Below are 15,297 nucleotides of genomic sequence, written 5' to 3' on the forward strand. Positions count from 1 at the left end.
GAAAAGTATACCTTTCAAAAGCCTTTGAAGTTAATTTAATGAATTTGCTTCCAACGTTGTATCTAGTAAATATAGAAGGTTTGTTAACCCCCTCAATTCATGGTTTGGGTTCAGGTTAAAATAAAGACCCTGAAATTATTGGCTCACAGGGGAAGCAGTTTTCTCCAACATCCTTTGTCAAAATGCCCAGTTGTGAAAGTAAACATCCTTTAGCCTCATAACCTAATGCTAAGGAATTGATTTTCCAGTATGAAATTAAATATTTCTCCTGTTTAAAGAGATATTTTAAGTTAAGATTTTAATTTGATAGAAAATGATGCACAGATCAGCTGATACAATAGTTGAATTTGTGTATCACCATAAATATTTCCTCTGAGCTACAGGTATGTCTGAAGACAGGTAGTGCAGAATTCTGTTCTTCTTGTTTACCATGTGTACAGCTATACTAACAAAGTTAAAAGGGTCCTCTCAGTTATTCCCAAAAAGAAATTACAGGGTGAACTGATTACCATATTATATCTTAACTAAACGTTTTCCTAAGATTCTATTGGCTGAACAGGTGTAAAAGGTATGAATAAAATTCCTTTATGCTGCTTGATGCTAGTAGCCAGTTGACAACACCACATTACACTGTTACCCGTACCTGCTGAATGCAGGCTAAATGCTTTGTAAAGTAACAAAACAGTATTTAGTAATACAGTGAAGCATAACTGTAATTAAAAAATCTGCAAAGTACAGATGATTGTAGGCCTAGAGGTTTATGCCCCAATACTTCACATTGACTGTGAGTTATTTCTATTACTGTAAGACAAACCTATTCTTTATATTCTCTATTTCTTCTTTTTACACTTGCTTTTAAGGGTCTGAGACATCCATTGATGCCTAATTTTGCTTACGATCGACCAGGCCAGATTCTCCTTGTGGATCTAAACCAACCGGTCCTGAAAGCTGTTGCACCGAGAATCAGTCGTGGATTTGATGTGGAATCCTTTAATCCACATGGGTTGAGTACATATATAGATGAGGGTAAGTGCCAAGAGAATTACTGTTACTTGGGAGAATTACAAGCCAGAGAACAACTATTAATCAATAAGGTGAGATGGAAAAACATTTCATAGTTTGCTAATTAATGTCGGATTTATTTTGATGTTTTCTGCTATTTCACAATAGGAACATAATTAGAAATGATGAAAAGTTTAACATCTCAAAACATCCAAGTTCTGGTGTGTTTTTTTTAAAAAAACGATTAATTCGTGAGTTGTGAATGTTGCAGAATGAAACAGCATTTGCTGCCTGTCCTGGAGGAGGTGAATATGAGCTGTTGTCTTTAACTACTGCAGTCCATGTGATATAGGTACACCTACAATGCTGCTCAGAAGGAAGTTCCAGGATTTTGATTCAGCAACAGTGAAAGAATGGTCATGTAGTGCCCAGGTGGGATGTGTGTGACTTAAACAGGTTGTGCTCCCATGCTTCTGCTGTCCTTGTCCTTCGTGGCAGTAGAAGTCACAGGATCGCCTGGGCAGGAGGGTTTGAGCTATAAGAAGAAGCTGAATTGGCTGGGACTATTTTAATTGGAGAGTTGGAGGATAAGGGGTGACCTAATAGCAGTTTATAAAATCACAAGGGGCATGTATATGATGAATTTCCCCAAGGTAGGGGAGTCCAAAACTAAACGGCATATGTTTAAGGTGAGAGGGGAAAGATTTAAACAGGACTTCAGGGGCAATGTTTTCATGCAGAGGGTAGTGCATGTATAGAACCAGAGGAAGTGGTGGAGGTTGGTAAAATTACAACATTTAAAAGGCGTCTGGAAGGGCATATGTATAGGAAAGGTGTAGAGGGATGTGAGTAAATTGCTGGCAAATGGGACTAGATTAATTTAGGATATCTTGTTGGCATCGATGAGTTGGACCCAAAGGTCTGTTTCTGTGCTGTACATCTCAATGACTGCTTTGAGTGATTTTGGAGCTGCACTCATCCAAGCAAGTGGGGAGTATTCTATCACAATCCTGACCCGTGCCTCGATGTGCAATGGGCAGCACTGTGACACACTGCGGCCTTTCAGCGTCAGAGACCAAATTTGGTTCTCGCCTTGGGTAGCTGTGTGAGTTTCCTCTGGGTGCCCTGGTTTCCTCCCACTGTCCAAAGGTATGCAGGTTGGGCGGATTGGCCATGCAAAATTGGCCTGTAGTGTTCAGATATGTGTAGATATGTGGGTTATTGTAAATGTGGGGCTATGGGGAAATGGTGGGATGCTCTTTGGAGGGTCCGTGCAGATATGATTGGCCAAATGGTTTCTATCTGCACTGGTAGGGATTCTAAGGTGAACAGAGTTTAGGGAGTTCAGCAGGTGATGAACTTGCCACAAAATTCCTAGCTCCTGACCTGCTCTTGTTTGCCACTATTTATATGACAGTCCTTTGTCAGCTACTATTAGTCCCCATTAGCAGCTATTTATTCGCCCAGCGTGACTATAACCACTCCTTTTTCTGTCCCAGATAACAAAGTGTGAAGCTGGATGAACACAGCAGGCCAAGCAGCATCCCAGGAGCACAAAAGCTGACGTTTCGGGCCAATGAAGGGTCTAGGCCTGAAACGTCAGCTTTTGTGCTACTGAGATGCTGCTTGGCCTGCTGTGTTCATCCAGCTCCACACTTTGTTATCTTGGATTCTCCAGAATCTGCAGTTCCCATTATCTCTGATCGCCCTTTTTCTGTCCAAATTTTCTCTCTCTCTTTAGGCTCTATCTCCACCTACTGTTCACTCTCCCCCCATCTTCTGCATAAATATCAAACATTCCTTATCTACTATCCGTTCTGAAGAAGAGTCACTGGATTTGAAACATTAACTCTAATTTCTCTCCAAGATGCTGCCAGACCTGCTGAGTTTTTTTTCCATCAATTTATTGCTTTTGTTTTAATTTACATGGCTTGTCCAGTTCAATTTACTGTCAACATTAAAAGTCAGAATGTTAGTCCAGAGGATTCTGTGATGGTAATGCTGGTCAGTGTCAAGGACCAATGGTAAGATGGTCTCTTTTTGGTGAAGGTCATTGCCTGGCACTTCTGTTGTGCAAATATTACTTGTCACTTGTTGGCCCAAATGTCCAGGTCTTACAATTGTCCAGAACACAAACTGTTCAGTATTTGAGGAGTCGCGAATAATGCTGAACATCCCCACTTCAGACCTTATAATGAAGGGAAGGTCGTTGAAGCAGCAGATTGACCTCTAACAACCACAAACATCATATTTTGTGCTAGGTATGACTTCAACCAGTGGAGAGTTTTTTTGCCTGTTCACCAATGATTCCAGTTCTGCTAGGGCTTCTCAATGCAGTGATAGTGGAAACTGCAGATGCTGGAGAATCTGAGATAATAAGCTGTAGAGCAGCACCAGAGGAGCAGGAAGGCTGACATTTTGGACCTAGACCCTTCTTTAGAAATCTGATTTCTGGGTCTAGGCCTGAAACGTGAACCTTCCTGCTCCTCTGATGCTGCTTGGCCTGCTGTGTTCATCCAGCTTCACACTTTGTTATCTCCTCAATGCAATGCTCTGTCAAATGTGACCATGAAGTCAAGGAGATCACTCACGCATCACCTCTGAAGTTCAGCTGTTTTGTTGATGTTTGGCCCAAGGCTGCATTGAGGTAAGGAACTGAATGACACTCTCAATGGTCCAATGATGAGGTTACTCCTATGCAAGTGTCAGTAACACCTTCCATCATTTTACTTCTGATTAGGAATAAACTGATAGGGCAGAAATTGGCTGGGTTAGATTTGTCCAGCTTTTTGTGCGCAGAACATACCTGGGTAATTTTTCCACTGCCTGATATATGCCAGTATTGTAGTTTACTGAAACAGTTTGGCTAGAGACATGGCTGCATCTGGAGCATAAATCTTTGTTTCTATTGCAGGAAAGTTGTCAGATTGTCAGGCCCTATTGCCTTTGGTATATCCAGTGCAGTCAGCTGTTTCTTGATATCATGTAGAGTGAATTGAATCGGTTGCTCCCTGATGTGTGATGCAGTGGGTTACAGGAAAAAGCCGAGTTAAATCATTAACTTGACAGCTATGGCTGAAGGTGATGCAAATACATCAGCGTTATCTTTTGCACTGATGTGCTGTGCTCCTCCCTCTTCAAGAAGCCTTGTCCTTTTGTTAATAGTTTCATTGACACTAGCATTCATCACTGGATATAGAAGGAATGCAGAGCTTAGATCTATTATATTGGTTGTGCAATTGCTTAGATCTGTCTACAGTTGGAGCTACCTTTTAATATGCAGGTAATCTTCTAACTTTTCCAAGATGACACCACATTTTTAGGCATACTTTCCTGCATTTTTAAAAATTAAATCAGTGTAGATCTTCTGGCAATGGTAGAGTCAGGGAAAAGCCTGGCTATGAGGTTGTAAAGTGCATTTGAATATAATTCTGCTGCTGTTGATTGACTTTCAAGTCTTACAGATGTCCAGTTTCAAGTTGTCAGATCTATTCAAAGTCTGTCCTATTTAGTGTGGTGATAGTGCCACACACACACTAGAAGTTACGCTCAATGAGAAGACAGTATTTTGTCTCCGCAGTATCTGTAGGAGCATTTCACATTTTACTAATGTTGCTTTCTTTACTTCTAGATGATACTGTATATGTTTTTGTTGTGAACCATCCACAGAATATGACCACAGTGGAAATTTTCAAGTTTGAAGAGGAACAAAATAGTTTGATTCATTTAGAGACCATCCAACATGAACTTTTACACAGGTATATTGTTGTTCTTTTGTTAACTCTTTAGAATGTGGGCATCGCTGGCAAGGTCAGCGTTTGTTGCTAATTAGGTGCCCTTGAACTGAATGGCTTGAAATGTTATTTTAGGCGTGTTTAAGGGTCAGCAATATTGCTGTCAGTATGCAGAGACATAGACTTGACTGGGTAAGGCTGGTAGATTTCCTTCCCTAAAGGAAATTAATAAATAAATTAAGTTTTACAATTGTTAGTTTCATAATCACTAGAAGTAACATAAGCTGTCCAGTCCAGATTGTGTTAACTGAATTTTAAACTCCACAGGTTGCCATGGTGAGATTTAAATAAGGGTACACAGTAAATTAGGTTCTTAGAGTGAAGAAGCTAAGTATATTGATTCTCTGGTGTATGATTGCTCTAGGAAGGAGTTACCTTCAATTCTAGTTTAAAAGTTTAAGTCACAAATGAATTAAACCTACTAAGGTGTTAGATACAGGGATTCTGGTGTGAGTATAAATTAGTTTTTTTGGGGGGGTACTGTACCAGTGGCATGTTTTTGGTACAATGCAAAGCTATTTTGCATGATTTGTATTTACAAAGGAATGTTTTGGAATTAATAGCGTTATATTTTGTGTTGAAACCCTCAACAAAACCCTGAAAGATACCCTCTTCATGTGAAATCAAAGTAGGTTCTATTAACAAAACTTCCAAAATATTGGACAATCGCTTAGCTACTGGATCCCAACACACAAACTTACAAAATTAAGACAGACAGGACAGGAAGTGAGAGAGAGATCATAACATACACGGGAAGTCCAGGTAAGTTGAAAATCAGTTCACATGAGTTTACAACTTCCTGGATATCAGTCAAATAGTTTTTTTTTGGTGAGCTGGGCCCAGTAGTGTTCTTTCTTGCAGGCAAAGTGTAGGCTTCTTTCCAGCCAGCAACTTGGAAACGGTGATAGGTGATGAAGTTGCCTGGAGCCCTGCTTTCCTTCTGGGGATCAAACAGCAACTGCCTTAGAAACCCTGAATTATATACACAATTCAGTGAGTTCTGACTTCCATATAAGCCAAAGACAGGCATTTCAGGGGGCTGGTGATCCATCACAGTGGGCCAATTGTAGGACATTGAGCTAACAGCTGGCTCCTCATTAGAGTTTCCATTGGGAGGTGACGAGCTAATTATGATAGTATTAGCATTTAGATGGGTCATCTCCAGGTCCTTTGTTTCAGCTTTGGTTAGAAAGTCTATACAATGTTGAAGGATTCAAAAGCTGTTGGAAATAGAATAATGTGATCGAATAGGCCATTTTATGAGCCTACTAAAGTTGTATATATCTAAAGGAAGCAGAATTTAAGGTGGAAATATTAGAGGATAATATGTTTTTCTTTGAGATTTCTCTTAATGCTATCGGACAAGATTCAACGACAGAAAAATTTTCTAAGTTCTGCCAATGGTAGGCAAGCATGTGAATGAAGTCAAGGAGGTAACTGTAGTGTTACAGCCCATAGACCTTAGTAAAACAGAAAATCTGGTGAATTTGACACACCACATACATGCTTTCAGAAAAATTGAACTCTTCACCTCTGTCCAAGTGATATACCCCAAAAGGAATGGACAACATCACATTGTATGTCATGACTGACCCTGGTGCCAGTGCTCACTTTAAGTGAGATGTAGTGTGGAAACTGGCACAGTGTGCTGCAGTCCACATAGGATACAATGGGTCTGACATCCCATCTGGTAGCATTTTCCATCTTAAATGCCAGTGCAAATCTGCAGGACGGACACCTGAAATCTTTAACATCAGTGAAACAGATAGACCAGCTACGATTACTTGTTTACCAACATGTACAGATCCATATCATTTTGGTCTGTGAGCTAATTAACCTGTTAGTCAGAACACCGAAGCTTCAGGAAACAACATCTATCAGAGTCTTTTTGGTCTGAGCAGAGCAGATTCAGAAAGTTATGCCAGAGAATGATTAGCTGCAACCGATCATAAAAATCATGACCACCAGGTGACTTGACCATATCCAACAATTCCTGAGCCAGAATATTCATTCCGGTCATTCAGACATGAACATGGATTCCCCAAGAATGTAATTTTCAAAAGCAGAAAAACAGGCTATTCTGCAAACTCTACATTAGGACCAGATATGTATGAGTCATATGGGTAGAACCAGCAACCAAAGAATGTGTCATGTCATTTGAATGTTTAGATGGCCTGGTATCGACAAAAGCATTGATCAACTGAACAACTCGTGAAACGTATCAACTCTGTCTCCTTCAACAACCATTTCACCTGATTCCCTTTTGTCCAACAAATCAAAAACACCATTAGTGCTGTGGCGGTTGATATCTTGACTGCTATTCTCTGTATATCCAGTGTACCCCAACAAATTGTGTCTGACATTGGGCACCTTTCCCAAAAATGTGTAGGAAATGGGATGTTCAACATATCACCTTTTTGTGTCACCCTCATCTCTGAGAAGGCACTTTTCACACCATAACCTTCATAACCAGTAGATGTAAAGTGACTTGAGATAATGGGAACTGCAGATGCTGGAGATTCCAAGATAATAAAATGTGAGGCTGGATGAACACAGCAGGCCAAGCAGCATCTCAGGAGCACAAAAGCTGACGCTTCTGGCCTAGACCCTTCATCAGAGAGGGGGATGGGGGGAGGGAACTGGAATAAATAGGGAGAGAGGGGGAGGCGGACCGAAGATGGAGAGTAAAGAAGATAGGTGGAGAGAGTGTAGGTGGGGAGGTAGGGAGGGGATAGGTCAGTCCAGGGAAGACGGACAGGCCAAGGAGGTGGGATGAGGTTAGTAGGTAGCTGGGGGTGCGGCTTGGGGTGGGAGGAAGGGATGGGTGAGAGGAAGAACCGGTTAGGGAGGCAGAGACAGGTTGGACTGGTTTTGGGATGCAGTGGGTGGGGGGGAAGAGCTGGGCTGGTTGCGTGGTGCAGTGGGGGGAGGGGATGAACTGGGCTGGTTTAGGGATGCAGTAGGGGAAGGGGAGATTTTGAAACTGGTGAAGTCCACATTGATACCATATGGCTGCAGGGTTCCCAGGCGGAATATGAGTTGCTGTTCCTGCAACCTTCAGGTGGCATCATTGTGGCAGTGCAGGAGGCCCATGATGGACATGCCCGCACATCCCAGATGTCCAAGTTCTTTAAGGACCGCAACTTTCCCCCCACGGTGATCGAGAACGCCCTTGACCGCGTCTCCCGCATTTCCCGCGACACATCCCTCACACCCCGCCCCCGCCACAACCGCCCCAAGAGGATCCCCCTCGTTCTCACACACCACCCTACCAACCTCCGGATACAACGCATTATCCTCCGACACTTCTGCCATTTACAATCCGACCCCACCACCCAAGACATTTTTCCATCCCCTCCCCTGTCTGCTTTCCGGAGAGACCACTCTCTCCGTGACTCCCTTGTTGGCTCCACACTGCCCTCCAACCCCACCACACCCGGCACCTTCCCCTGCAACCGCAGGAAATGCTACACTTGTCCCCACACCTCCTCCCTCACCCCCATCCCAGGCCCCAAGATGACATTCCACATTAAGCAGAGGTTCACCTGCACATCTGCCAATGTGGTATACTGCATCCACTGTACCCGGTGCGGCTTCCTCTACATTGGGGAAACCAAGTGGAGGCTTGGGGACCGCTTTGCAGAACACCTCCGCTCAGTTCGCAACAAACAACTGCACCTCCCAGTCGCAAACCATTTCCACTCCCCCTCCCATTCTCTTGATGACATGTCCATCATGGGCCTCCTGCACTGCCACAATGATGCCACCCGAAGGTTGCAGGAACAGCAACTCATATTCCGCCTGGGAACCCTGCAGCCATATGGTATCAATGTGGACTTCACCAGTTTCAAAATCTCCCCTTCCCCTACTGCATCCCAAAACCAGTCCAACCTGTCTCTGCCTCCCTAACCGGTTCTTCCTCTCACCCATCCCTTCCTCCCACCCCAAGCCGCACCCCCAGCTAACTACTAACCTCATCCCACCTCCTTGACCTGTCCGTCTTCCCTGGACTGACCTATCCCCTCCCTACCTCCCCACCTACACTCTCTCCACCTATCTTCTTTACTCTCCATCTTCGGTCCGCCTCCCCCTCTCTCCCTATTTATTCCAGTTCCCTCCCCCCATCCCCCTCTCTGATGAAGGGTCTAGGCCCGAAACGTCAGCTTTTGTGCTCCTGAGATGCTGCTTGGCCTGATGTAAAGTGACTCGTCACCTTTCCTGGATAACTATGTTAAATCCTTGAGGAAATGTTTCACCCTTACCAGCAATACTTTTGTTTAGGAATCAGATCCAGGGAGTCTTGCCCCCTCTCACTGTCACCACCTAAACACAAATGCATGGAGCATTGTTGGAAAGAAATAAGAAAATAATACAAGAACATGATCAGTCAGTGTACAGAGATTTGTCCCACTTGATCCAGGACAAAGCATGAGTTTGAAATTTTCATATCAATGTGTAGGTTTGTGGGATGATGCTGTGCGAGTGATTCCCACCTAGGTCATATGTTTTGTGAAGAGCAATGGTCAATTTTTGCGAAGAAATAGACAACATCTATGAAGTACATATCGTCAACCGTCCATCACACAGGATTACCTCGATATAAGAAATTATCGTGCCAGACAGCACTACACATCTGTGATAAATGATATAAGTTCACCTGCAACAACAGATTCCAACCTTATTAAAAAGTGTATAGAGATTATATATCTATGTACGTTCTGCAAATGTTATTGAAAGAGGATTCCCAGTGTTGCAAATACACTTAAAAACCTCTGTCCAACAGGAACCTAAGTCTTTCTGTTTACACAGGTGAACATATTGCTGAGCTTTATGCTAATCTATATCAATGTGATCACAATATCCAGTACAATTACTTGTTACTGCAGAATATACTGTTCCTTTTTGCTGATGCCCTTACCATGGTGATTTTTTCCTTTAAGTTTTCATGCTATCCACCTTCTCTCAGACCCTGATAACACTGTGTGGAGCTGGAGGAACACAGCAGGCTAGGTGGCAGCATCAGAGGAGCAGTAACGTTGGCTGCTGTGTTCCTCCACCTCCACACTGTTGTCTCTGACTTCAGTGTCTGCAGTTCTTAACTTCTCTCAGACCCTCAGTTTTTAGTTCGCTTGTTCAACCCTGTTTTCTTGCCTCTGTTTAAAAGCCGTTACAACTCAAATCCAACTCAAATGTTAACAATATTGCTTTATTCAAAGATGCTTGACATGCAGAATATTTATAGAATTTTTTATTTTATTAATAAAGCAATTTGGCATTATTTTTGCACTTTAGCAGCCTGAAGAGAAGTACACCTATAAATTGCTGCCTGCCAAAAACACAGAAAATATAAAAATGAGATGTTCTATATGTGTATTTATAGCCCTCCCTACAGTCTGTCTGTGGGAGATGATACAGATACATTCTCTGAGTCAATTCAAGTATTTTTGTGAGAAATTTTGTTTTTTGTAAACATTGCAAAACTCTTTATGGTATAATTGCAAGTATGTAACTTGTCTCCAGTTTTGAGATGATTTTTTTCATATTTTCTTCCAGTGTGAATGATATTGTTGCATTAAGCTCTGATCGATTCTATGCCACCAATGACCATTATTTCGTTCAGGAACCCTTAAAGACCTTTGGGTTTCTCTTCGGCTTGCCATGGTGCAATGTTATTTACTACAGTCCTTCTGAAGTAAAAGAAGTGGCAACAGGATTTAGACTTGCCAATGGGATTAACATTTCCCCTGATGGAAGGTAAGTTTGGATGGTTCTATTTGTTATCGACTGTCAGTGATCAAGAGAACTTCTTGTAAATGAATCTTTACTTTTTACACCCTGTAGTACCAAAAATCATCCACTCTACAGTAATACCTCATTTTGTGTTTGTGACTGAAATACGGCTGGATACAACAAAGAGAAGCAGCATGAAGCAAATCAGATTTCCTGTTAGAATCAATGTAAAGCTGTATTTAGGTTCTGCAGGACCTTTCCTATCAGAGAGAAATCCATTAAAATTTAAGCTTAAATACTGTATGTCCTTATCTGTAAATGGAATAACTTTTAAAATCAAAGCTTAAAAGCTTTGTAACAAGATAAATGTAAAATATTTTAGTGGGTATCCTCACTAGCTGCCTGGTTATAGAGTGGCCAAACTGGTAATATTGTCTTGTGCAACGAGCCTGCTGGGGTAAAAATATCAGGGATTTCTCTTCTGAAGAAGAGTCATGCTGGACTCAAAACATTAACTTTATTTTTTTCTGCTGACAGACTTACTGCGATTTTCCAGCACTTTCTGTTTTCATTCCAGTATGTCCATTTTCTCTACCACCAGCACCCCCACTCCCACCCCCCAGTGAACACTTGGGTCAGTTTCTGTAACTTAAACATTGCGTAGCACTTATGCCAGCTAAATTGCCATTTTCTTTTAGAACCTGTTCAGTCATGCCAAACGTTTGAATATTTGTGGTACCAGACACCATGGTTTCACTGATAATAGGCACTGAGGATACTGGAGAATCTGAGATAACAAAGTGTAGAGCTGGATGGACACAGCAGGCCAAGCAGCATCAGTGGGGCAGGAAGGCTGACGTTTCAGGCCTAGACCCTTCTTCAGAAATGCCGCTGCCTTCCATTTCTGAAGAAGGGTCTAAGCCCGAAGCGTCAGCCTTCCTGCCCCACTGATGCTGCTTGGCCTGCTGTGTTCATCCAGCTTCACACTTTGTTATCTCACTGTGGTTTCACTTTTCCTTTGTATTGTTATGATCCCATCACTTCATTATGTACAAGGCACTGGTGAGGCCACATCTGGAATATTGCATACAGTTCAATCTCCTTACTTGAGGAAGGATGTAATTGCATTGGAGGCAGTTCAGAGAAGTTTCACGAGTTTAAATCCAGAGATGAAAGGCTCGCCTTACAAGGAGAAGTTGTGAGAAGTCACATGACATCAGGTTATAGTCCAACAGGTTTATTTGTAATCACAGGCTTTTGCAGCATTGCCCCTTCGTTAGGTGAGATGAGAGTGAAGAGCTCACAGATACAGAATTTGTCGGCAGAGAGATCAAAAGATCATACAACTTTTTCAGAAACAGTCTTGTTCTTGGACACATGCATCTCCCCATCAAGGACAGACCACGCAGTACCTCACTCTGCCACAAGACCACAATAACCTCACAATGCTGCACTTGTCTAGTTTCCATCCTAAACATATTAAAGAAGCCACCCCCTAAGGACAAGCCGTGTGCATTCACAGGAACTGCTTGGATCAGGAGGGACTCACCAGGCACATAAAGATTATGAAGGTTGCACTCATTAGAATGGGATTACATGCGCATCTCATCGATTGCCAGTTCCAACATGCCACAGCAAAAAGCTGAAATGACCACCTCAGAAGGCCGACATAGGATATGACCGATAGAATACCATTCATTGTCCAGTACTTCCCTGGAGCAGAGAAACTATGACATGTCATTTGCAGTCTTCAATATGTTATTGATGACGATGAGCACCTCACCAAGATTTTTCCCCACGCCTCCACTTCTGGCCTTCAAACAACCACCAAACCTTAAACAGACCACTGTTTGCAGCAAACTACCCAACCTTCAGGACATCATCGACTACAGCACTATATAGCCCTGTCATGGCAGCCTCTGCAAGACATGTCAGATCATCAACATGGATATGTTGATCATCATACATGGGACACCACCCACCACATACACAGCAGATTCTCATGTGACTTGGCCAATGTTGTCTATCACATATGCTTTAGGCAAGGATGCTCTGAGGCATAGTACATTGGCGAAACTGTGCAGACACCACGACAACAGATGAATGAACACTGGGCAACAATCTTCAGACAGGGATGTTCCCTCCCAGTGGGGGAACACTTCAGCAGTCAAAGATATTTGGCCTCGGATCTTAAAGTAAACATCCTCCAGGACAGACTTTGGGATACACAACAACACAGAATCGCCAAGCAGAGACTGATAGCCAAGTTCCATGCCTATGAAGGTGGCCTCAAATGTGATCTTGGGTTCATGTCATGCTACAGGTGATCCCACCACACTGTTTTGTATCTGTAAAATCTTCCTTACTGTCCTGTTTGACACCATCATCTCGATAAATTGTTATGATCTCTCTACCTTAAATGGCATGTGACTGTAATACCTATCATGTTATTCCAGTCATTTAGTTTATCTCCAGCACCACCTCATTATTAATTTTTCATAATTATCTCTCTGACTCATTTAATTGGGTTGCAGGTTATTCAGCTGCTGACACTTTACTCACCATCTACCACTCTTGGTCACCAGCAGAGACTTCTTATCTGACACTCCACTCACATCAGTTGTATGATCTTTAGATCTCTCAGCCTATGAACTCTGTCTGTGTGCTCCTGTCTCTCTGCACCTGACAAAGGGGCTGCGCTCTGAAAGCTTGTGGTTTCAAATAAATCTGTTGGACTATAACCTGGTGTCATGTGACTTCTGACTATGCCCACCCCAGTTCAAAATCTGGACCTCCATGTCAAAGAGAAATTGAGCAGTTTAGACCTAAACTTGCTGGAAGTTTACAGAGCGAGAAGCAATCTAGTTGAGGTATATAAGCTGCTGAAGGGGATTGACTGAGTAGATGTACAGAGATGTTTCCCCTTGTGAGGAAATCTAGAACAAGAGGTGGTAATTTTAGGATAAGGGGTAGCGATTTACGACGGAGATGAGCAACAATTATTTCTTTCAAAAGGTTGTGAATCTATGGCATTTGTCACCCAAGACAGCAATGGAAGTTGGGAGCCTGAGTAAGTTTAAAGAGGAGATGGAAAGATTTTTAATTAGTAACAGGTTAAAGGGTTATGCAGAGAACTGTCATCGCTTCCCTGCATCTTCACACAGCAGCTTCTCCCTCCCTGTAACCAGGATCACTGAAACTGCCTGCCTGAGATGTTGCAAGTTTGCACAAAGCTAGATGCCTCTCCCCTTGTATTCTGACACTTGGATTTCAAGAGAACTTGACCCAAGTCTGTGGTCCCCCTAGCAAGCAGGCCACATTGATTTCCCACCAGATAGAACTAATAGGAGGTTGCACGCTCCCATTTTCAAATTCAAAGAGGTAACTTAAAGTATCATTGTTTTATAAAATCTTACATGTCTAATACAGCCTGTTAATAATTATTAGCTTCAAGCTGATTCCTCACTCTTGCCGAGCTCACTAAATATTCTACAGCTTAAATATGTCACTTTTATCAATTCAATGGCATCAGTCTTCAGGATTTGATGGAGGGGTTCCATTTGTTTAGTTCTCAGGGTTTTTCCTTTAGGTTCTTCTACTTCTTCATAAGAAACAGAGAGCGACTTGTTGGTTAAAACCAACAGCTTACAGCAGCTGATGGGAGTAAATAGCTGGCCTTCTAGTTTCAAGCTTATTTTTTTGGAGAGAGACACCACCTCCCATTCCAGAGCTCTAAGGGTTTCTCCCTGTATTGTTCACACCAGAAGCTGTTCAGCTATGCAGGAATCGACTGATTAGTTGTTGTCAGGCTGATGACCTTAGGCATTCACAATGACCAAACTTAAGTTCCAGGTTAATTGATCCTGTTGTTATGCTACAGTCAACTTTGGTTATATATTTGTGATTAAGAGGCTTACATGAGGCTGAATACTTGGTACATGCTGGAATCGCCTCAACATGTCAGTTGATGCAGTAAAAATATGTTAAGAGTCAATCATGCTAACCTTTATATATCAGCTTCTTCATTTTGAATTCTGTGCCAGGCAGAGATAAGCATAAAATCTCTTTCATAATTTATTAATAATCACAATGACTGTTCCTCATTATACGTACAGTCAATCAAACCTGGCAATTGTGTGCCAAGGTGGATATCACCGAAACAATTGACCATTGTGCCCTAGAAGTCTTTAAGTTTATGAGCAGTCTTCATTGTTAAATATCATGTTGTATGAGGCTGTCTGGGATAGGTTTGCTGCCATCACTACCTTTCCGGGTTAGGGTCTATAGTACCTGCTTGGTCTAACGAGCTTGAGGAAATCACTTGCTAGACTAATGAGAAGGTACTCATCTTAAACAAAGAGGTAGTCCAATGCATTTTTAGCCACCAAATGCTAGTTACGCTCATATGATAATTATTGTTATAGAGACTCCAATGAGGTCCTGGATGTTTGATTTCTGTCCTCCCAGATTCTAAACTATACTCTCCCACCAACTCTGTATGATATTATCATAGTAGGTGGGGTTTAAGGTACTTCTCAGTGTTAACCCTTTACACTCTCCTACATAATTGTCTCTACCCCCACCCCCACCCCATATCCCAACAGCTTTCTGTTTTCGATATTATTAATATCATATCATTCTGTACATAATACATTTTTCACGCTCTCCTGTCTCTCCAAACTTCTGACTTCACGAATTCAGGGAATCTAAAAGTTTCACTATTGTCCTAAAATGTGTTCTTTTTGGACTTGGAAGACTGTTTAATGCCTAT

The 15,297-nt window shown here is 42.2% G+C and overlaps 1 protein-coding gene across 1 annotated transcript in view; it reads left to right on the forward strand.

Moving 5' to 3' along the window:
- LOC125446950 (serum paraoxonase/arylesterase 2-like) overlaps positions 1-15,297 on the forward strand; it is a 41,718-nt gene that overhangs the window by 11,492 nt on the left and 14,929 nt on the right. The window contains exons 4-6 of the mRNA XM_048520969.1: positions 861-1,026; positions 4,634-4,760; positions 10,350-10,550. Of these exons, the coding sequence (XP_048376926.1) occupies positions 861-1,026; positions 4,634-4,760; positions 10,350-10,550 (494 nt within the window). The remainder of the gene's footprint in view (positions 1-860; positions 1,027-4,633; positions 4,761-10,349; positions 10,551-15,297) is intronic.

The sequence above is a fragment of the Stegostoma tigrinum genome, chromosome 2 (assembly GCF_030684315.1).
Source record: "Stegostoma tigrinum isolate sSteTig4 chromosome 2, sSteTig4.hap1, whole genome shotgun sequence".
In the NCBI taxonomy this organism is placed as follows: domain Eukaryota; kingdom Metazoa; phylum Chordata; class Chondrichthyes; order Orectolobiformes; family Stegostomatidae; genus Stegostoma; species Stegostoma tigrinum.